General features: G+C 54.7%; 1 protein-coding gene across 1 annotated transcript in view; it reads left to right on the top strand.

Annotated features, from left to right (window-relative positions):
- Positions 1 to 23,348, top strand: part of ALK (ALK receptor tyrosine kinase) — a 632,376-nt gene that overhangs the window by 588,127 nt on the left and 20,901 nt on the right. Inside the window, exons 13-23 of the mRNA XM_045549323.1 lie at positions 4,759 to 4,909; positions 10,419 to 10,550; positions 11,158 to 11,302; positions 14,266 to 14,448; positions 15,610 to 15,708; positions 16,240 to 16,392; positions 17,444 to 17,548; positions 19,433 to 19,619; positions 20,199 to 20,289; positions 20,381 to 20,445; positions 22,156 to 22,285. Of these exons, the coding sequence (XP_045405279.1) occupies positions 4,759 to 4,909; positions 10,419 to 10,550; positions 11,158 to 11,302; positions 14,266 to 14,448; positions 15,610 to 15,708; positions 16,240 to 16,392; positions 17,444 to 17,548; positions 19,433 to 19,619; positions 20,199 to 20,289; positions 20,381 to 20,445; positions 22,156 to 22,285 (1,441 nt within the window). The remainder of the gene's footprint in view (positions 1 to 4,758; positions 4,910 to 10,418; positions 10,551 to 11,157; positions 11,303 to 14,265; positions 14,449 to 15,609; positions 15,709 to 16,239; positions 16,393 to 17,443; positions 17,549 to 19,432; positions 19,620 to 20,198; positions 20,290 to 20,380; positions 20,446 to 22,155; positions 22,286 to 23,348) is intronic.

The following is a 23,348-nucleotide window of genomic DNA, read 5'->3' as shown; positions in this document are numbered from 1 at the left end:
CAGCCTGTGTTCATGAATGGCGTCCACCAGGAGACAGGGACCTGGCTTCAGTTTGAAGGTGGCAGGGGTCGTCCACAGAGAAGCAGCGAGGGCTTTTGCAGTGGAGGGAGCAGCCTGAGCCGAGGCTGTGTCCGCTGCGGGCACAAGAAGTTGGCGCCACCTGATCCCTGGGCAAGGCTGGCCTGTGGGAGCCAAGGGCCCGGGACTGGAGCGTCACCTCCAAATGCCTCCAGCTCCCTCTGGCAACGGCGTGAGGGTGGGGGGAGAGAAGGCAGTCCCGTCCCCAGGCCAGAGTGGAAAGGGCTCAACCAGGGCGGGGGGAAGATGGACGGAGGGGAGGGGCCAGGCCCAGAGGTGGCTGGGAGGTTGGGGGGTAGGACCAGCGTGATTTGAGGACAACAGCCACACTCTGGCTGGGGGCTGAGCAAGCGAGGACAGTGAGTGGCAGCTGCTCTCCTAAGGCACCTGGCTGAGAAGGAAAGGCCAGGGCGACAGGGGCCTCACAAGGGGGCTTCTGGGCCGTGCTCTGAGCGACCACAATGTCTCGAGGGTGGGAAGCCACTGTCATGCCAGGAGGACAGCATGGATTATGGGGTTCGTGCTGGGGGGTGGGGGCAATATCCATAAAATGGAGACCGACAGTGACAGAGCCCAGCTCCAAGCACTGCCGGGGGTTCGGTGACAGTCCGTGTGACGTGCTCCTCGCAGGTGTCAGCTGCCACCTCTTCTTCATCCCTCTCTCTCCCTGCGGCCTCCCTTCCTCCCTGGGGCTCGGCACCCTTCTGAGCCCTCAGTCCTCCGCACACCTGCTCCCCCCACACACAGAGCTCACGCATAAAAACATTTGTCAAACACAGCCCACAGCTCCTGGTGGCAGTTCTCCCATGGCTCAGTTGATCTCCAGACATAATATACAAAAGGCCCCAGATCTCAGCTGGAGCCAGCTGACCTCGGCCACAGCTGTACCTGATGGTCTCCGTCAATGACACTCATTTCCCCACCTGGCTCCAGGGCTTAGCATGTGCAGGTGGGTGACACCATTATTTAACTCAACCCACAAATAGCCACAGAGCCCCACTGTGTGCCTGGTAGGTGCTGCAGGACTGGTAGAGACGACTGAGACTCTGGAGCCTCACAGTCTCTGGAAAGATCTCAAGGCAGAAAAGTTCAGTAACAGTCCACAGTGCCAATCAGACTCTACTCAATACTAGAAGAGATGTCCGGGCATGATTAACTGCAAAGCAGTTGTACAGACACCATCGCTATGAAGGGCACAGGCCAGGGAAAGTCAGAGGTGGAGAACCAGGCAAAGATCGATGGGCTGCACACAGAATGGAGTTTGGATCCAACTTCTGCCACCAATGCACCACGTGACCTTAAAAGTTGTCTTCCCTCCTCTCTGGTGGCTCCATCTGCAGAGGGAAGGTGTGTAGAGAGAGGTCACTGAGGTCCTTCCTGGCTCAGAGGTGCTGCGCTGGTCAAGAAGGTGCTGAGGGAAGAGGCAGACCATGAACCTTGGTCATTGATGCAACAGGACTGGACCCCCCGGGACGGCCCCAGCAAGGAGCACCTGCCTCCACAAATGCGCCCTTCGCCACTGACCCCCAGGGGTGTCACCCATCTGGATAACACGACTGTGCATCAGATCAGAAATTTCCCACTGACCAAGCCCTGTCCACACTCGCAGGTCTCACATGCTCTCACAGTAACCCTGTAGGAGGGGCAGGGCAGCTCTTCCTATCCTGATGTCACAGATGAGAAACTGGGAGCAGGCAGAGAAGGCAAGGGACTCGCCCAGTGTCCCACCAGGAGTGAGCGGCGGATCCCAGAGCAGAGGGCAGGTCTCCTGCTTCTCTGGAGTGGGACGCAGGAGAGAAGTGAGGCACTTCTGTTTCTCGGAGTGGGGTCCACTCCCCACAGTGTCCCCTCCCAGCTGGGGTGGACACGGCCAATGTGCTACACACCAGCTGGGCACTCATTTCAGCATCCAGCAGGCGGCCACTTTGATTTGCTGCTAATTCTTTATTTAAAAAAGATTCACAACTCAATTACACCAGGTAACAATAGCTCACGGTCAATACTACAAAACACAAACCCAATAAACATCCATTCTGACCAGGGGACATGGATTTAGATGAGGAAAAACAAAAAAATTACAGCATCAACTCATCGAAAACAGTATCCTGTAATTTCCAGTAAATTGGAATCACTGTGAATCATTTTCTCCACTTGAGTGGCAGGTATATTAATTTCTTGTCACTTGTCAAGTATCAAAAATAAATTGTTTACAAGGGATGGGGAGAAAGCTCCAGAGATTCAGTCAGAGGTTGTTATTGTGGTGTGAGTTTGTGTAACGTGATTCTCAGGGACGCTGGGGCTGCAGAGGCACTTGGGGCTGCCTGGGCTGCAGCTGGCTCTGCATGAAGGTGGGTCCCGGTGGAAATGGAACAGCCTTGACCCCGGGGCCCCTTGGCCACGCCCTGGTCTACCTGCCTGGTCCCTGTCTCATTCACTCGCCTCCTTCTGCCTCCGGAAGTCACCCCCTGGGAAAGAAGTGGACAGGCCCGCCCATGGGGTATATCCTACCAGCAGCTCCTGTTTGTCACTCACTGGTACCCTATGGCACTGAACTAGGTCCCCTATAAGCACTATCTCATTTAATTCTCACAGCAACCTTTCAAGGTAGGTGTTATTTTGCCCCTTTTATAGATACGGAAACAGGGCTCAGAGAGAGTAAATAACCTACCAAGGTCACACAGCTAGTGGCCAGGACCAGGGAGAGGTAAGCCCAGCAGGGTCAGACCTGGGAGGGAGGCACCTCACCAGCCTCACCGACTCCCAGCCCCGGGGAGCAGAGCTTGGGGTTTGGGTCCAGGTCTGTCTGCACTCAAGCCCTTGCTCTTTTCACGGTGGACGTCCCACTTGCAAGGAGGTCAGCCTTGCAGTAGCAACCAAAAGCCCCAAAGAAGCGAAGCTCTCATGGTGGGACTTCAGCCCTCAGAGGGCTGCTGAGGGAGCCAGTCCTTTCCAGGACCCCCACAATTAGTCCAGGCAGGCAGCTGCCTGTGTCCCATGACTTTAACCCAGCCCTGGCCCAGGTTGGAAATGTGGGGCTGAGGCCACCACCAAGAAGAATTCAATGCAGCTGCTGACACCTGGCTCCTCCTGCCACCTCTCTCTGCTTGTCCAAGAGTCCCACGCATTAGCCAGCTCCGCGAGAAGCTGACTTCAGCCCTCCACCCCCACCCCCCAGCCCCACAACCATCTGCCACAGTCCCCCATTTCTCCCTCCTGGCCCTGAGCACCTGAGACCCTTACTTTGGACAGAGGTTGCTGCTTTCTCAGGGTTTTCACCCATCATCCCCTTTTGTTGAGCCATGCGGTTTGGAGAAGAAGACATGATTCTTCTCCTACTAGAGAAGGGGCTGGGGCTCTAAGAAGGCACATGGGCAGGAAACAGGGCACCCAGTCAGGGAGCCCCAGAGCCCTACCCTTTGTCTCCTCCACTTGGCCACCCTCTGGTGGGACTTCTCCTCATAAGGAAGACATCTTCCCGGTTCGTGAGCTCTTCAAGGGCCCGGGTCTGTCTCAGGCATTCGACATTCCTGACATTCCATATAAGCTCCCTTAAGTGGCCAAACACCCTCCAGGGTGACCGGCACAAGAGTCTCCATTTACATTCCGTGGAGACCTCGGTTCCTCGCCTGCCACAGTAGCAGCCCGCCGACAGAAAGGCCCGAGCTCTGCCTCGGGAGAGAGGGAGCCCCCTCGCTCGCTCAGGACAGGGGGCGTCTCTTAGAACTGCGGGTGGGGAAGACACTGTGTGCACAGGGACAGTCTTGCCTCTCTTAGTTTTTCATCGAGGACTTTGGATCTGAATACACAGAAACTTGAAAGCCCTCCCGAGTCCCTTCCCCTGACAGCCGGTCCCTGGGGAGGCCTTTGTCAGTTGGTGAGCTGGCCGTCTTCAGAAGAGGGCTCTTTTCTGCCCGTCCTTGCTTGTCTTCCTGGAAACAACCAAAGAGGCAGCTGAAATAATCTCACAGCCCCACACTCTGTGTTTATTGTCATCGTGATTGGTTGTCTGTTGGCGGCACACACGTTGCTCCAGAAGGAGTTACCGGTGGGTTGGGAATAAACAGCCTGTGCTCATAGTCACTGTTCTCCGTCATTCCGTGAGGAGCGTCCTTGTTTCTACACGCTGTACACTGTGCCAAGTCCATTACTGCTACTGCCGTCATTAATGATAATACTTCCTGGGTGCTTATTCTAGGCCAGCACAGTCCTAAGACTACATGTCTTAATTCCTTGAATCATCATGGCGTGTGTGGGCTAAGAGGCAGGTTATCTTGTTACCCGCGTTGTACAGATGCGGAACAGGGAAGTTAAGTTACTTGTCTAAGGTCGCATGAGTCCTTTAATCTGGGACGAGGAGAGAAAGCCACGATGGGGAAATCCTAGGTATTTGGGAAGCCGTCACCCCAACACGTTCATCATTAATACAGTCTCTCTCTCCCTCACCCCCCTTTCTCTCTCGCACCCGTTACTGCCCTTCACCTTCCCAGCTCTGTGACTGAGGCAACTCCCTGTCTATCTCCAAATGTGACTGTCCTCTCCTGACAGTGGGCAGAGGAATCCCCCCTGCTGGCCTCCCACCACAATGGCGATGGGCCTGGCCCACTGGCGGCTGCTGGGCTGGCAGGGAGGGGGCGAGTCTTCAGACCGTGGTAGGAGACCACATGCTTTGTCTCGTTGCAGCATCTCTGGCTACGGAGCCGCTGGCGGGAAAGGTGGGAAGAACACCATGATGCGGTCCCATGGCGTGTCTGTGCTGGGCCTCTTCAACCTGGAGAAGGACGACACTCTGTACATCCTGGTCGGGCAGCAGGGGGAGGACGCCTGTCCCAGTGTAAGTGCCCAGAGCGGGGGTTTCTCCTCCACACTCCACACTCACCCAGGCCTGGTGGAGGCATCTTGGAGGCACCAACACCCGACACACCCCTTCTGGACAGGGCTCGTTCTGCCTGCAAATGCTCCTCCTTTTCCAGGGTCATTTGGGCGCATAAGAAAGCAGACGATGGGTGGCAATCAAGGTCTCATATCCCCACAGGGACTGAGGCTGAGGTGTGGTTTTCATGAACAATGCTTAAAACCGAAAGATTGGATTTTATTTGAATGATCGAATGATTATTCTTCTCAGCAGAAAGTAAATTGCAGACCACCTCCTGAACTTTTTGGCTAGACTGCTGTTGTCCTTAGAAACAAGAAAATACCAGGCTAAACATTTCTTGTTCAGCTCAAAAATCACAGACTCATAGCCACATACACACATACACACACACACACACACACACAAATGTACAGAAAAAGTTCTGAAAGGTACACATAACACTGTTTCTGGGGAGGGGACTGGAGTTTGGGGGGCTTTATCAATAATGTCTAAAATGTTACAAAAAGAATATATTCATATATTATTTATTATTTGGGGGATTGAAACTAAAAAAAAATTCAATGCATAGGGTCAGAACTGAAAGACAATGTAATCGCTTCCCCCATTTTACAGATAAGGAAAACAGAGACCAAAGAGTTCAGAGTTACTCACAATGCAACACCGAGCAGGGACTCTGGGCTCCTGTTTTTGCTATGCTCTGCACTTGCCTGGGCCTTGGTTATTATGGCCTTTTTCCTATTTCCACCTATAGCCCCATCACTGGACAAGCCTCTGCAGCCCCAAAGACAGCCTGTCATTCTGTTTCTGACCCCGCAGGAGGGTCTAGCTGTCAAAGAGGGAGAACTCCCACAGCAGGAGCTTAGAAAGCCCAGAGTGGTCTAGACAATGACACAGTGAAGAATGGCTAGGCAGCAGCCGTGCAAACTCCCACCACCCCAGTCTTTTGCTTCTTGCCTGTGTTGGGGACAGGCAGGACCTGGTAGTGCTGGCTGTCCCAGCAGGAACTCAGCACTCTGCAGGGCCAGTCTCCTGGTGGGCCAGGCCTCACCCTTACCTGAAGCACAGCTTCTGCCTGGAGCAGGGACTAGGACAGGAAGCTGTGTTCTAGTGCTGGGACCCAGGGCTCCTTCTCCAGGAAATTATTCCAGAGGACGATGTGGGAAGAGGGGCTACCAAGCAAGCAGTTCAATCTCACAAAATAAACTCAGGGCTCCAAAGAGCCACGCCCTGGGCTGGGAGCCGGGGGGTGTCCAAAGTCAAGTTCAGCCTCCCCTCCTGCCTCTACAGAGCTAAGACAAAGCAGCGTAAGCCGAGCAAGTGCCGCCTTCTGCAAGAGAAATGTCTCAACTCCAACTTTTATTTAGCAACTATAATCAGAACTTTTCAACCTGATATAATATATTAAGTCATTAAATTACAGGCTGCTGTAATTTTCACGGGAATTTATTGAGTGCTAATGTAATTCTTTCATCTAAGCAGAAAGATTGCATTGACTTCTGCAAGGGACTTTTACTTGATTGGATTGTAATCAGTTATGTCTTTTCACAGGACCGCATCTCTTTTTTTAATTCAATTGTAATCTACTTGTTCCTTAGAGTCGCTGCACTTTATCATTTTTATTAATCAACCTACTTGCTCTCAAACTTTGCGTATGCGCAGGGAGTTCCCAAGCTGGCAGGAGGAGGGGATTCTCAGCCAGGGACAGCGGGCAGCCCCCTCTGCTGGTCGGGCCGGGCATAGCATGGGCTTGTGGGGAAAGTAACTGGTGCTCTGTGAGGCGTTGTTGTTAGGAAAGGGGAAAAGAAAGATTGTTTTCAGGTACCCGCTCCACCTCCAGTTCTCCCTCGGCAGAAAATATCATGCCTAGGTATGATCCTCAAGAGAATGAAATGGACTCTAAGTATTAAACTGCAGGATTTGGCAGCTGTGCTGGTGCAACTGCTTGTCTGTGGGGAGTTGCTCTTCCTATGTGCTTGGCCACACCTGGGCTCCTGGTACCTGGGATGGGCTTTCACTGTCAGAAACCCCCTCCCCACACACACTCGCGCATACACATGCCCCTTGGCCTTTGTTTCTCCAGTTCCTTCCAAACTTCACCTGGGGGCATGAATCTAAATCAGGATTTCTCAACAGTGGCACTATTGGCATTTTGGAGCACGCAATTCTGTGTGCTTGGCTGGGGCGGGGGACTGTCCTGTGCATTGTAGAATGTTTAGCAGCATCCCTGTCTTCTACCTACTCGATGCCAATAGTATACCCAAGTAATGACAATCAAAAATGCCTCCAGACATTTCCAACTGTCCCCCGGGGTCTTGACTGGTCCACATGTTAAACCTCACCACTACCATTGCCTGCAAGGCAAATATTGTGAAGGGCCAGCCCAGAAGCCAGGCAGCTCTCAATTCATTCCAATGTGTTCAACAAGTATTTATTGAGTACCTACTATTGCCACTCGCTGTTATAGGAACTTGAGATATATCAGTGACCAAAAGAAAGCTCTCTGCTCTCAAGCAGGAGGAGAAGGAAAATAGGGGACAAAGTGACCGGCAAAGGCCAAGCTCCCAAGGTGAGAGTGTGTCACTCACTCAAGGCACAGCCAGGATGGAGCAGAGGGAACAAAAGGAAGGGTTGGTGAGAGATGAGGTCAGAGGTAATAGGGCTGGATCAGGCATTGTAAGGACATGTTTAAGCCACAGGAGGGTTTTGAATAGTGACACAATGCGATAAGTGTATTAAGTGTATTAAAACACTGGCTCTGGCTGCAATGCGAAGAACAGACCACATGGGCACAAGGGAAGAGTCAGGGCACTGAATTCAAGGCTATTGCACTAATCTGGGCAAGAGATGATGGTGGCTCAGACCAGGGTGGTAACCGTGGAAATGGTGGAAGCAGTTGAATTCTGGGCATATTTTGAATGTAAAATCGAAAAGAATTTCCCACCAGATCAGATGAGGAACTGAGAAAAAGAAAAGAGTCAAGGGTGACAGCTAAAATTGTGCCTGAGCCATCCAAAGAAGGGAGCTGCTGTCACCTGAGCTGCGGGATGCTGTGGAAGGAGCCGATTTGGGGCAGGATGGGGAGTTCAGCGTCAGACACAGCGAGCTATAGAGGCCTGGTGGGCAGCCAGACGGAGACGGGAGGACAACAGGGAATATACTGCCAGAATTCAGGAGAGAGGACCTGGGTGGAAACAGAAATTTGTGAGAAATCAGCATAAAGTTGAGACAGGATGAGATTGCCTAGGGTATGGTATAGATAGAAAAGATGACCAAGGACTGAGCACTGGGAACCCCCAACATTTAGAGGTGAGGAAAAGGGAGAGAAATCAGCAAAAAGGACCAAAGGAGAGGAGCCAGGGAGGCAGGAGGGGACTCCAGAGGGTGTGGAGTCCTGGAAGTCAGGTGTACCAACTCTGCCAAATGCTGCCGCTGGCTCCAGCAAGATGCAGACTGAGACTGGACCGTTCCCTGCCCCTGCCCAATGCAAAGAAGATGCTGCCCACCTGGAGCAGGGGCAGTAGGGGATGACGTGGGTCCAGGCTCTAGTTACAGGAAAGTCCATCCTCATACCCCACCCCAGCAATCTCCAGATTCTGTTCACAGGAAGAGAGCATCCCCCAGTAGGTGGAGGTCTCACTGCTGCCCCCCAGAGGAAAGGGGGAAAGTGAGCAGAATCTGGGTGGCTGGACCTTCTCAGTACCGCTGGTGCAGACTGGGCAGCCCCTTGAGTTGCGGACGAGGAGGCAAGTCCAGGGAGGTGAGGTGCCTCTCCCAACATGGCGGGGCCGTCAGGAACCCAGACTGGACCCCGTGTCTTGTGCTCTGCCCAGCTGCCAGTCCACATTCCCTCCCCCAATCCCAGGCCCAGCGTGGCCTTGTAGCGCGTGCCCGGCCCAGGTGGCATCTATTAGAGCAAGGTCTCGCCCCCAGCCCAGGACAGCGCTGCACACACACAAGAAATGTCAACTCTCTATGACAGCAATGCAGAGCCTTCTACCCACACTAAATCCACTCTGAAAAATATCAAATTATTTCCATCATTAAATCCAAAATGCCATAAAACAAATTGCATCTCAGCTATTTATCTGGAAATTTCTCTAGTACTCATTGCTGGCACCCCTGAGTGCTTTAGCATAAGGAGTAGCTCACGATGAATTGCCATGTCCACTGGCTGGTTACACAGCAGCATTGGATGGAAATGTGATGTTTTATTGGCTTCTTTTCTATTAAGTGAAAGAAAAGTCATTTTCCTCTGAGGTTAGGCTGATGTTCGGAGGATTCATCTGCACCGAGGTGGCTGGCAGGCAGGGGTGGCCATTCTTCAAGCACTCTTTATTCAGCGGTTCCAGGCTTTTCTGTGTTACAGAAATTTCCAGCATAATCCCAGGGGTTCTCAGGTACCGGAGCCCCCACCAGGACCAGAAGTGAATCTAAATCAAATAATAACAGCAGCCATTTATTCAGTCCCTAACATGTGTGACACACTGTACTAGACACCGCACGTGTACTACCCAAGTAAATAAATACTACAGCAACCTGTGGTGTCTATTCCCGCTCCACACCGGAGTGTCAGAGGGACCGAGTGTCTCTGCCATCATCGCCTGGGGTGGGTGGGGGCCCAGACTGACTGCAGGTTTACTCTCTATTCCACATGGCAGAGAGGGGGCTCAATTTAGGATTGTGCAAGGATTTCTGGAGGCAAGAAATGCGATGTTAACTGGGAGGAAGGAGAGAATGAGATGTCCAAAATCAGAACCAATTTTCCCAAAGAAGAGCGAGGAATGAAATCTGAGTCTGGCTTCCTGTTGCTTTTTTCTCTTCCCATGAAGGCTCAGAACTGCAGCTTCTCAAGAAACCTCAATGAGTCTCGGACTTCATTCAAGGCTCCACCCATGATCTGATTGTTCTGTTTAATTCCCTCTACCTGCGTTAATTTACATGCCCCCCAGCCCTATCTCATCACATAGGACCTTGTCATTCTGTCTTCAGAGCCTACAGGATTCAAACAGGTCCTCCTGGACTATCTCTTTGTCCTAAAATGGATTCCTCTGAGCCAAAGAGACCCTTGGGCTTTTCCCCAAGCACCCACTCACCTACTTACCTCTGGGTAATGCTGCTGTCTCCTCCCGGAATGACCTAACTTTCCCCTTCTCTCTGTGCTATAAAAAAAAAAAAAAAAAAAAATTTCCCTATCCTTCAAGGCCCAGCTAAAAGCTCCCTCCTACAGGCAGTCCTTCCTGATCACCAGTCAGCAACAACTTCTCATAGCATTTTGTATCTCAGCTATCCTCAGTCCTTCCCTAAGACTGCCCAGAGTGACAGTAATTTGTGTATATTTCTCACCTCCTCAACTCAGCTGTAAGCTATTTGAGAGACAGCTCCTATCTTGAAGCATAGGCAGTCTGCCTGTTGGGAAGTGGAGAGCTCTGGTTTGGACACAAACCTAATATGATTTTTGTTTCTACAGACAAACCAATTAATCCAGAAAGTCTGCATTGGAGAGAACAACGTGATAGAGGAAGAAATCCGCATGAACAGGAGCGTGCACGAGTGGGCAGGAGGAGGAGGAGGTGGGGGCGGAGCCACCTACGTATTTAAGGTAAGCTCTTCCGCATCGGAGTCCCAAGGGCAGGGATTTCGGTGCAGCCCTGGGCTAGAACCCCTCGGATACTCTGATCCCCATTTAAAGATGAGCAAACCAAGGCCCAGAGGGATGTGGGGGTGTCTGCCCAAGGAAGGGCAGGCTCTGCCCTGGCTGACTGACCAGCCCCATGGTCACCTTTACAGCCCAGTTTCAGAGTTCCAAGGGGCCCCGCTGTGCCCTCCTGGGCCAGCTCTCTGTCCCAAGGTGAGCTTTCCTGACATCACCGCAGCCAGGCCAGAAACTAAAGGCAGAGGCCTCCTGCTAAGTCCTCCCACGGGGACGCCGATGCTGAGAGCTTGATCTGGAACTTGCAGCAGTCAGAGCCGGTGGTCCTGCCACCCTGGCTGCTATGGGAGCTGCTGGATTATTGTAGCATCAGTCCAGAGCCCTCAAGCCACCTTAGACCACCAAGAGGTCACCAGGTCACCCCACTGCCCAGCAAACACTCGGTGAGGTTCAAGACATTTAAACCAGGGTCCGGGTCCGGGGTGTGGGGGAGGGGCAGGAGTTGAGGAGCATGCGCGGCTCGGTTTCTCAGTTTCCGAATGTCTCCCCTGGCCAGATGAAGGATGGAGTGCCCGTGCCCTTGATCATTGCAGCCGGGGGTGGCGGCAGGGCCTACGGGGCCAAGACAGACACTTTCCACCCAGAAAAGCTGGAGAATAACTCCTCCGTGCTAGGGCTCAACGGCAATTCCGGAGCCGCAGGTAAAGCCCCCAGCCCCGCCCCCTCCCAGCACATCTCCCCTGGTCTGGGTTGGCCTCAGCTAGGCCCAGTGCCATTATCACCTGAAAGCATCTTTGTCACTGGTACCTAAGGTGCTGGGAGCCCTAGATATTGGTGCCACCATCGAGGGAGGGAGGGCCAGGCAGCACCCCGGGGGCCCGCAGGCCACCCTGCCCACCTGGGGCTTGACCTGCAGAAGGTCACTGAGAAAAAGCAGCAAGGAGCAGCTTTCGATCTACCAGCTGACCCTCCCCAAGTGTTACCGAAATGCAATTGCTAGAGCCTCCCCCTGAGGCTGCTCCTTCCTCCGGGGACAGATGGGTCCCCCAGGTTGGATGTGAGCCGAAGAAGGAAATCAGGGCACCGTCAGGGCTCCCAGGCTCTGTGGTGCGCACCTGCAAGCCCCAGGCCGCCAGCCTCCCAGGCCACGGCCGCTGAAACATCTCTTTGAATCTCCGCGGCTGGGCCCTCGTCCCTGGGTAGCAAGAGCCGGCGCCACAGGAATAGGATGACACGGAAAGGGGCGTGAATTCTGATTCCTCTAAGGTCAGCCATCTCTAAGGAGAGCAAATGCAATTCCTTTCGTATTTTCTTTTCCCCACAATCAGACTGAGGGAGGATCTTTGAAGGCATTTAAGATTTGGGGTTAATTAAAACACATGCTCGAACTTTCTCTGCAACTGAGAGATGGCGAGAGATGGAAGAGTAGAAACAGCCGTCAGGCCCACCCTGAGTTACCCCCAACACCAGCGACAGCGCCCCCCATGGCGGTGCGGCGTCCAGCAAGCCGGGGCGCACTTTCGGTGTGCGTGTGCGCTCGGGAGACCCCGCCGGGTTTCCAGACGGTTCCTGTCCTACGGAAGGGCCAGTGGGCTCACGCAGGTCTGGGGAATACTTTTCTCAACACGGCCAAGTGCTGAGTGGTAGACAGGACTCAATCGGTTTTTTAAAACACTTTTGTTGATTTGTTTTGCCTTTGATGCCCATTGTTTTCCACACATTTGCTTGAAGGCTGCAAGATGGGGGGGGGTGGAAAGCTCCTCAGCTGGGGGCTGAGCAGGATGATTGTCGCCCTGACTCATTTGCTTTGCACTGACGATGTTCCTGGTCCCCCACAGCGACGGGAGCCGACCACGTCGGGTCCCTAACACAGCAGAGGGGCCTTTTCCCTCTGCCCTGTGACATGCACGGCCTTGTCAGGCCCACACCCCGTTGGCAGCAGAAGGGAGGCCAGTCACGTGACACCCAAGCAGGACACCCCAGCCCTGCAGTTTTCACAGCTGACACAGTCCCCACAACTTGTCTGAGGGCCTCGACTCAGTTCTGCTGTCCCTGTTCTAAACCCGAGCTGGTTTCTGACCTCAGCTTCACTCTCAAAGCCCGGCTTCCTCTTTCTAGCAAGACAGTCACCTCAATCTGAAGCTGCCCCCACCTACAGGCCCCTCTGATGCCCCCTCTCAGGCCACAAGCTCTTCCAGAAACCCTCCCAGGCCCGTTAACCCTTATGGGTTTCAGCAGACCCACATGCTGCTGTTTCTGGTCCTTCTATGCTGGTTTCCATCCCGTGGGGGAGCCGGGACTCGTGGAGTGCAGCGGCCCCTGTGTCCGTGGGCTCTGCATCAATGGGTTCAACCAACCAAGAATCAAAAATATTTGGGGAAAAAATGGACGGTTGCATCTGTATCGAACACGTACCAGCTTTTTTTCTCGTTATTATTCCCTAAACAAGACAGTATAACAGCTATTTCCATAGCATGTACATTGTGTTAGGTGTTGTAAGTAATCTAGAGATGACACAGTGTACCGGAGGATGCGCGTGGGTTATATGCAAATTCTACGCCATTTGGTCTCAGGGACTTGAGCATCTGTGGGTTGTGGTGTCCTCAGGGATCCTGGAGCCAATCCCCGTGGCTTCCGAGGGATGGCTGCAGGTGTCTGCTGGAATGTCGTGTGGAGCTGTAAGGGGTGGGAGGATACCCTGGAACCTCGAGGACCAGCAGGAGAGGAGAATTGTGGTCAGCCGTGGCCACGTTCAATGCCAGCTCTGTAGACGTTGCCAGAGCCCAAAGCAGCCCCGGGCGTCCAGAAGAACAGCTCCCAAGGCTGCCTGTCTTGCCAGGGTAGCACCCATCCCTGTCCTGGGGCTTCTGCCCCTGACCTTGGAGCAGCTCCTGCCTGGCCCCAGGGCAGCCCAAGCAGGCACCGAGAGGCGTCTGCACACGCTTGCTCTGCCTCTCAAGCTCCTGACAAGCCCCACATCTGGCAGTTTCTGGAGCATTTCATGCCCTCAGTGTCTCCTCTGACCCTCACACCAACCCCACGAGGTGGGTTTTATTATCACCGTGTTACAGGTGAGGAAACTGAGGCTCAGAATGGGGAAGTTCTTGCCCAGGGTTTCACAGGCAGCAAACAAGAAAGCCCCTGGGGCCATCTGGTGTCTAGTCCAGGATTCCTGCAGGAAATTTCTGCACAGTGACCTCTGCAGGGTTTTGACAGTTGGCTGCACAAAGACTGCTGCGTCCCGCTTCTTGTTAGGATGAGACGCAGTGAATGAAATGAAGGCCCAGCACTTCGGGGGTTGTAGGGCACAGAGAGAAGACAGAGGAAGGAGTTTGGTTGTGATGCTGCCTGTCTGCCACCCCGTCCCTGACCAACCACACGCCCTGCTTTTGAGCTGGAGAGGTCTGGTGGGGAGCAGGGGTATGAGGACTGCTCTCACCTGGACGCACTTGGATGTGGCCAGACAGGTCTCCCTCGGGCAAACAGCCTGCTCCTGGTTTCCGGCTGTGGACTCAGAAGCCCCCAGGCCCTACTGAAGATGGCCCCCAGGAGCTGGGGCTGGTGGAATGCCCTCACAGCCCACGGTCCCGCTTCCTCTGCCAGGGCGGCTGAGCAAACCCTGCCAGCACCAGCCCTCACAGCCCTTCCTCCTCTCTCCCTGCAGGTGGTGGAGGTGGCTGGAATGATAACACTTCCTTGCTCTGGGCTGGAAAGTCTTTGCTGGAAGGTGCCACCGGAGGACATTCCTGCCCCCAGGCCATGAAGAAGTGGGGGTGGGAGACCAGAGGGGGTTTCGGAGGGGGTGGCGGGGGGTGCTCCTCCGGTGGAGGAGGCGGAGGATATATAGGTAAAGATGATTCGTGTTCAAGGTGTCGCTCCCTCCCCCTTAGTCCTAGGCACCTCACCTCCCTGCCCCTTCCTGGCCTGCCCCTGCCCTTCCCTGATCCCCCATGTGGACCGTGACTGCACGCCTCCCTGCCCGCCTGGGACCAGCCAGAGGCAGGGTGTTGGCTTCCGAGCCAGCATCCTGCCTCCCGGCTCCCTCAACAGCAGCATCAAGAGCCCCTGGGACTCTTGATCTCCCCCAAAGCCCAGGACAAAGAGGCTTTGGCTTTCCAGAACATTCTCTGAGCCACCCATAAGGACTCGCTGGCATGGGACCCTCAGAGGCCAGATTCCCCCAGCCTCCCTTTGGACGGCCTGGCCAAGCCGGCTCCTGAAGGGACTGGTTTGTGGTTTCACAGACTCCGCCCTCCCCAGCCCCAGCCCCAGCCCCCAGGCTGCCAGAAGGCCCCGCTGTCCGTGCTGAGGGCAGCTGCTCCCAGCCGCCTCCTCTGGGCCTCCGAGCACTGTCAAAGGAGCCTTCTGACGCTGCAGGGCTGGGAGGTGGAGCCCCCGCCCCACAGACTAGGACGAATGCATGCACGTGCTGTGATGTTCTGTGTTTTGCTTTGACGCTACGTGTAAGATGCTTGTGTTAACCACACGCTCTTCTTTCCCAAGGCCTGGGTGGGAGGAGGAGCCCAAGGGGGGAGCCCAGAGGTAATTCAGCCCCAGGTTAAAGGAGGGACAGGAGCCTTGGGGCACAGGGGCTCATCTCCCCCAAGCCCCACCCTCGCCAACAGGATGGGGATCAGCTCCTCAGTGCTACCGTCCTGACGGGTTCTGGAGGAGGCGCCAAGGGCACATCCCAGCCTGGGGAGACCAGAACTTTTTGGATTCTTGCTCACATTGACTGCTTCCTGGTGGGGCCCAGCACAGTGGTGCAGACTCCCCCATGGGAGCCGGCCTGGACCTGGGGGGGGAGTGGCCACACACCCGGCATCTACTGAGCCAAGTCCCAAGTGCAGCTACTGTGCCCTGAGCCTCCTTTCCCTCCCCGTCTCCCTGCCCGAGGCCCCTGGTGACCCCCTGGCTTTGGCCAGAGCTGCACGCCCCGCTGATGCGCATGTGTGTTGAGATTTTGGCACCCACCTCTCTGTGTTAAACTCTTCTTTGGTTTGCACAGGCGGCAACGCAGCCTCGAACAATGACCCTGAAATGGACGGGGAGGACGGGGTTTCCTTCATCAGTCCACTCGGCATCCTGTACACCCCAGCTTTAAAAGGTACCCCTCTGCCAGGTAGAAGAACAAACTTCCTTAAGCCTGTCTTCTCCCCAGGCTAAAACCTCGGGGTTACTGACACACGTCCAGAGTACAAAGGCACAATTGTGGGTCCTCTGTAGGAAGGTCTTCCCATGGCTCATCTCACCCAGTTTTCTGGAAGTTAGGGCGTGTGCTTCAAGACAGACACAGAGGCAGGCTACGGACTGCCAGGAAGGCTGGTCCTGGCAAATGCAGAAATAGCAGCCACAAACCTGACCCAGCCAACCTAAGGTCACACAAGTGGGCTCTCCCACTTACACACAAAAACGCAGACATCCGTGGGCACCCACATGTCCTCTGTCCGAGCTCCACTCACCAGACACACCAGGAGACTTCCCCACACAGATGTGCTTCCAGCGGCAGTGGGACCTTGGAACAGGGACCAGACAGCCCACAGTGACCTGCTGGAGAGACAGCACAAAGCCTGGGAACAGGGTGCAGGGCCGTCTCTACAGGCTCAGCCCGAGACTTACCCTCCCTCCTTGTCACCAGTGATGGAGGGCCACGGGGAAGTGAATATTAAGCATTACCTAAACTGCAGTCACTGTGAGGTAGACGAATGTCACATGGACCCCGAGAGCCACAGGGTCATCTGCTTCTGTGACCACGGGACGGTGCTGGCCGAGGACGGCGTCTCTTGCATTGGTAAGGGGATGGGGCCGCGGAGGGGGAGGGCCCAGAGCTTGAGCTTTGGCCCACGAGTGCAGCTGGTTTCCGGGGTTCCAGGACACCCTGGACTCAGTTTTGTAAACTTCCTGCCCCTCCCCCTCCTGCCACAGCCCAGGTGCTCTGGCCACCAGTGTATGGAAGGAGGCCCACAGCTCCTGACAGAGTCTGAAAAGTCCTCCTGTCCCATCCCTAACCCAGGGCCTGAGCCCTCTGACATCCTCACCAAGGGCCATCCCGTCTCTACCTGAACACCCCCAGGGACAGGGACCTCACTACTCCTAGGGCACTCAGTGCCATCGGGGGTGTCAGGGCCAGGACCCTGAACCTGTTAACTTCCTCTCTCAGGTGTCCTTACTGACAGTTCCCGTTCAAGTGCAGTGTGTGAAGACAGTGCTCCTTCCTGCTTCACATCTTCTCCATGTTAAATAGCCCCAGTTCATACAAGATACAGTCTTGTGTCCCCTCCCCACCCTGCTGTCCCCCATTCTGCATGTGTTCCAGCTGTCAGTGCCCCTCTGGAAATGTGTCCAGGACCCAGCATGGTGGCTGTGTGGACTGCCCCAGAGGGGGCACAGGACGCCCTCTCCCCATGCTCTGGGCCCAGCACCCTGGGCCACAGGGAAGGACCTCAGCCTCAGAGGCTGTAACCGGTGACACAGTCCACTGTCCAGTCACACTGAGTGCCGAGCCGCCTAACACCCCCAAACCTCTTCTATGTCCACTTTTGTCTTACCTTCCATCCTCATCCTAGAGTTGTGCACGTGATGTTTGGGACCAACACCCAGAACTGGTTATTCAACCCCGTCAAATCTTCCCTCTACCCAAAAGCTGCTACTGAAAGCCTGTAAAACCCGGATGAGCCTGTGTCCTGTCCACGGTCCCCTGAAAAGGCAGGGGTGACAAGGTGTCCAGGGAGGGGAAGGAGCAGGAGGCTTTTGTCCCAGCTGGGGAGGGTATTTCTGACGTGGGGCCAGCTCAGAGGAGAAGCAGCGTGGTTGTCAGTGCCCTGCGGGGACCTGTCTTCCAGTGTCGCCCACCCCAGAGCCCCACCTGCCGCTCTCGCTGGTGCTCTCCGTGGTGACCTCCGCCCTCGTGGCCGCCTTGGTCCTGGCTTTCTCTGGCATCATGATCGGTGAGTGCACCAGCCCTGGGGCTCCTGCCGAGGGCAGGAAGGCAGGTCTGAGCAGTGTCTCAGGCTGTGCCGCGGATGCCAAGGTGTTGCTCTGGCCTGTTGGTCCCTGGGATTGGGCGGGGTGGTGATTAGGGTGGCCTGGACCAAGGCAAACAGAAGGTCCCAACCCTCCCCCCAGCAGAGCAGCCACTGTTCCCTAGAGGAGGCCCCGATTCTGAACCTCAGCCCCTTGTGTAGCATCCTGGCTGCTGGGGAATGGGGTCAGGGGCAGACTCTTCAGTGGCAACGCGATGGCTGAAGCTCACACCTGCCCTCAGATTCGCTCCCAGCCCTCATGTGCTGCTGTGGGCACAGCTCCCGGTTCGGCTGACTCCCCATGTAACGCTCAACCCCCTTTCTGGGCAGAGAGAATGGAGAGCTGCTTTCTGAGTGTATTTCCTCTCGGCCTGTGAGCCGAAGTGAACTGACCTGCAGATCACGAAGGGCTGCACATGGTGCCGCCCGGCGCCCACTGCTGGCACTAGGACGGCCAGGACAGATGCGCAGGGGCGTGAAGAGGGCAGAGGGAAAGGCCCCCGGGGGCCTCACAGGCCAGCCCCGGTGGAAGCAGCAGAAGCCACAGGCGGATAGGAGATGGCAGCACACGTGTGTCCCCACACATGCCATCCTTCCAAGGGACAGGACAGTAGGAGCTGACACTTGTTGCATACTTAATACATGCCTGGTGATTTACACATCTCCATTTATTATTAATAACTCTCCAAGTAACCCTGTGATCATCATGGTTGGCACATGTCACAGAGGAGGGGACTGAGCACACAGCAGCTGACTCATTTGCACAGGCACAGAAGTGGTGGGGCTGGGCCTTACCCGCAGAACCCACCCTCCAAATGGCAACTTCATTTAACTCGCGTGGAGTTGGCCTTACAGACATCCTCACATGTAGGAGCAGCTGTGATAATGGTCACCCACATTGGTAGAAAGCTTCAGAATTTTTCGAAAGCATTTTATGTTGGTGAATTCATTTCATTATGACAAGCCTAGGGGGTGGGGAGGGGGCTTATGGAAACAGAGAAGAAGTTACCATCCCTCCTTGCAGAGAAGGAAACTGAGGACCAAAGAGGTCACGTGACCTGGTCAGCCTCACTCAGCTTGTAAGTAACAGAGGTGGAACAGAGCACAGGTCCTCAGATACTAATTTAGAAATCTTTTCACTGTGGGGCAGTTCTCCAACCATAGGAAACACAATAGACCAAGACCCTGGCTGTACCCCCAAATTCACTGCTGCATTTGCACTGAGGCTGCCCCACCCCATGACTGAGCAGAGCAGAAATACTAAGGCAGGCCAATTCCTGGAGACATGGGGCTCCTCCAGTGGCCGACTTTGGCTCCAGAACTCCCAACGGCCTTGCAGAAACTTCCTTAGACTGCATAGCATCCAGGGAGCTTCTACCCACCCTTCCCTCCCGCTCCCCCTCACGTAGGGGCAGGCTTGCAACAGTCTGAGGGTTCCCTGATCCCTCCTGGCCCCCTCCCCCTTTCCTCTCATAGGCAGCTCCCCTAACAAAATCCTGGCATGTCCAATCCCATCTTGACTGTGATTCTTGAAGGACTCAAACTAATATGACTGCCCTTTTTGATACAATAAAATCTTTTCCATTTATGATCTTAAGTTTTACCTTGACTTTAAATGATGCTTCATTTAAAGATGCACTTTCACATCTATTATCATTTGTTTGTGTTACTAAGTAAGATGGACAGGTTTAGAGCTCAGGGGAGGAGCTGGAGATCTAGGGAGGCTTCCTGGAGGAGGTGGCCTGTGCTGGCCTTCAAGGGCCAGGCCTCCTGGTCCAAGCCACAGTGCCGCTGACTGTCTGTCTGCAGTGTACCGCCGGAAGCACCAGGAGCTGCAGGCCATGCAGATGGAGCTGCAGAGCCCTGAGTACAAGCTGAGCAAGCTCCGCACCTCGACCATCATGACGGACTACAACCCCAACTACTGCTTTGCCGGCAAGACCTCCTCCATCAGCGACCTGAAGGAGGTGCCGCGGAAAAACATCACTCTCCTGCGGTGAGTGCCCTGCTGCTGTCCTGTATGTTAATGGAGTTTATACGGGGAGAGGAGAACTCGTTGGAAGAACCAGGGCTCTCCAAAAAATCCGTTCAGGGGGTCCCTCCTCAAGCCTACCTGGCCCACCTGCTCCAGGAGGGACAAAGTGCCCCTCCTCTGAGCACCCAGAGCAGCCTGAGCGTCCCTCTGTCATTCACTAGCGACACTCCACAGCAAGCATCTGCCAGAGATCTGTCCCTCCCCAAGGAGTGGCAGCCTCCCCCCAACCCCGGCAAGGGCCATGTCTTATTCGCCTCCATGTCCCTGGCACACATCAGAGAGTCAGTAACTATTGATTGAATAAACATTTGACCATTGCCATGAATCCCTGGTTGGAACCTCTCTTAGCAGTTTCTGGACAGAGAATGGAGGCCCAGGACTGCATAGCAAAGCAGGTGAAGGCTGCTACTCCCAAGTATGCAAAGTTACGCCGGCCTCTCGTGTTTGTCCACTAAATGTGACCCCCGGCTCGGGGGCGTCAGCTGTCTCTTTATCATGGCCCGTTTGACTCTGCCTCATCTCGTCTTCTCCTTTGCACAGGGGTCTGGGCCACGGCGCATTTGGGGAGGTGTATGAAGGCCAGGTGTCTGGAATGCCCAGCGACCCCAGCCCCCTGCAAGTGGCTGTAAAGGTAAGAGGCAGCTCCCCGTGAGCCCGACCTGGGCTGCGGTCTCTGCCGGCTGCAGCTCTCCGCTCACAGCCTCCTCCCCTTCTGTGCCCAGACGCTGCCCGAGGTGTGCTCAGAACAGGATGAGCTGGATTTCCTCATGGAAGCCCTGATCATCAGGTAAAGCCACAGAGACACACACGTACCCCACTGCCACAGAGAACAGGCAGACGTCTCTAACAGACACATGTCTCCAAGGAAAATGGCGCTGTCCTCCGCATGTCCCTCTTCCCCCATGGGAGGCTCCCAAGCACTCTTGACGCTTCTTACCAGAGTAGAACAACTCTCGACAGTTGTCTCAGAAAAAAATCTGTGCAACCTAATAACCTCACCAGTAACACTGCCTGCAAGCAATGCCCTGTGGTCACCCACTGGTTCTTGTTCCCTCACTTTTTATTAAGAAAGACAGCATGCTGGGTTTTGACAGTTTTCTTAAGAAACAGAGCATGCTAGTTTTAGCCAATTCTAGCTTATAGACCTAGTGTGAATGTCCCCTAACATGAGGGAAGGCCACCTGCCCCAGGGTCCATGTTGGCAGGGCTGAGTCTCAGCTGGCTGCACCCTCTAACTTGTGGGTCTGGATTTAAGCTGGGAATCTCAGCGTCTGGGGCTCCTGAGGGCCTCTGCTCCTCCTTAGGGAGGAGGCAGATGTCTGACCTCGAGATCTCGGGGGGCCCCATATGGCCCCCCGGTTTCACTGGGAAGCCTCTGAACATCCTGACAGGTTGGGGCAGCCTGGGGTGTCCCCTTGGTGGAATTGGCTGGGGAACAAGGCCAGGCAGCGTTAGTGATGTGCCTGTGGGGTCTAGAGCCACAGGAGAATGTATGATGGGGTCAACACCTTGCTTTAAAAATAACATTTATTGGCCGGGTGTAGTGGCTCACGCCTGTAATCCCAACACTTTGGGAGGCCAAGAGTTTGAGACCAATCTGAGTAACATAGCAAGACCTCATCTCTACAAAAAAATTTTTTAAAAATTAGCTGAGTATGGTGGTGTGCATCTGTAGTCCCAGCTATTCCGGAAGCTGAGGCCAGAGCATCGCTTGAGCCCAGGAGTTTGAGGCTGCAGTGAGCTACGATCACGCCACTGCACTCCAGCCTGGGTGACAGAGCAGACCCCGTCTCAAAAAATAAAATAAAATGTTTATTTTCTGATTATACATGTAGTATATGATTATTGAATAAAACTTGGCAAGTATGGGATTATATAGAAGAAAACTCCAATCACTCCATGTCAATCATTACCTCTGCATGTGTGTGCATGCGTGTGCGTTCCCACGTGGAGTTCCCTGGCCCCACCGCCCTGTGGGTCCTGATAGCATCATGTTAACAAAAAAGAACCCAAATCTCAGGGTCCCTTGGCCCAACTTGCTCCCTCATGTGAGGAATCCACAGGAGACTGCATGGACCCATGAGGCCACCTCCTCTTCCTGGCTCTCTTTCCCTCACTGTCACCTGTCATGGCTCACACTGTCCCTGCTAGAAGCAGTTCCTTCAACTTCTGCCTGAGGCCTTCCTCGGAGAACTCAACCCTGAATTCTAGCGCCTGGTCCATGCCCCAGTATCTCTCCTGTCCCCACACACACTCTCGCCCCAGTGCCTGTGCAGCATCGTCCCACTCCAGCCAGATACTCTCCTGCAAACCAAACTCCTGTGGGCCTGGTTCTTGATTCTGGCCGAGGACTCATCCTGGGACCCCATGCCGACATTTACAGAACGCGTTTACACAATGTGGCTGCTGAAATGTAGCTTTGTATCCTGCTTCTCCCACTTAAGATTTGCCCAGACTCTGCTCAGTTAAATTGGTTACATCCCCCTCTGCTCTGCAGCAAATTCAACCACCAGAACATCGTGCGCTGTATCGGGGTGAGCCTGCAGGCCCTGCCCCGGTTCATCCTGCTGGAGCTCATGGCAGGGGGAGACCTCAAGTCCTTCCTCCGAGAGACCCGCCCTCGCCCGGTGAGTGCTTGTGCCAAGGAAAGAAGCAGGGATGGCAGGAGCCAGCCTGGGCAGCCTGAGGGTGACATTCTCAGTGGGACCGAGGGAGGCAATGCTTGGGCTTAGATGTGGGGGGCTGGCTGGAAGGGAGTGGACGGAGGTGGATGACAGCTGAGCCCCAGCCCCAGGGAGCTTGTGCAAGGTTGATGCAATGCATTCTGTGGCCTGGGCCCACTGTGGTGGCCTGCTGATTCTGGAAAACCAAACTAGTGACAAACACAGAGGGAAACTTTCACACCAGCCATGTCGCTAACTCAATGAACTGACCTGGGCCAGGTCACTCTGCAGCCACTCATTCTGAACCCACTATCCTCATGTCTCTTAATAGGGACAGCAACACCTGGTCATTCTGACCTTTATAAAAAAAAGTGCCGAAATATTCAGGAAGGTGCTGCATCCATGTTATGGTCAAGGGGCTAGAGCTTGGGAAGTGAGGAAACCCAGGGTGGACCCAGCAACCCCAAGCTCCAGGCCCTGCTTGGCCATTAGACACCCCTGTGGTTTAGGGCAGTCAACCCCCTTAACCTCAGTGTCTGCACAGGTGACAGCCAAGGGTGAGAGCAAAACATCTCAAAGGTGGCTCTAATTTATGAAACACAGCACCCTGGGTGACCCTGAGCCCAGTGCCCACGCCTGTCTCTGTGGGTCTTCAGCAGCCCCTGCTCCCTAGGCCTGGAGCTGCACAGACCCCTGGGGTTAGGATCTAGGATTCCTTGAAGAGCCGCTAGACGGTGGGGCCACAAGGAAGAGGCTTGCACAGCGAGAGCAGTGGGACCCTCCCGCCCTAGGAAAGCAGAGGAAGACTCCCTCTCTACAGCCACTGGCTACAGAAGGCCCAGCCTGATCACACCACTCGCAGGGACTCACAGTGGGGACGGAAGCCCCGAAAGGGCACGGCTGATCCAATCTCCACTCTTAGGCCAGTATCAAATGCCTTTGCCTTAGGAGCCTCCACACTGTTTCTACAAGCCCCTGGGTGACCCATCTTGGCAGCTAAGAATCCTGTCTTACCCTTTGACACGAT

Source organism: Lemur catta, chromosome 4 (assembly GCF_020740605.2).
Source record: "Lemur catta isolate mLemCat1 chromosome 4, mLemCat1.pri, whole genome shotgun sequence".
NCBI lineage: Eukaryota > Metazoa > Chordata > Mammalia > Primates > Lemuridae > Lemur > Lemur catta.
This window is presented reverse-complemented; position numbering and strand designations above follow the sequence as displayed.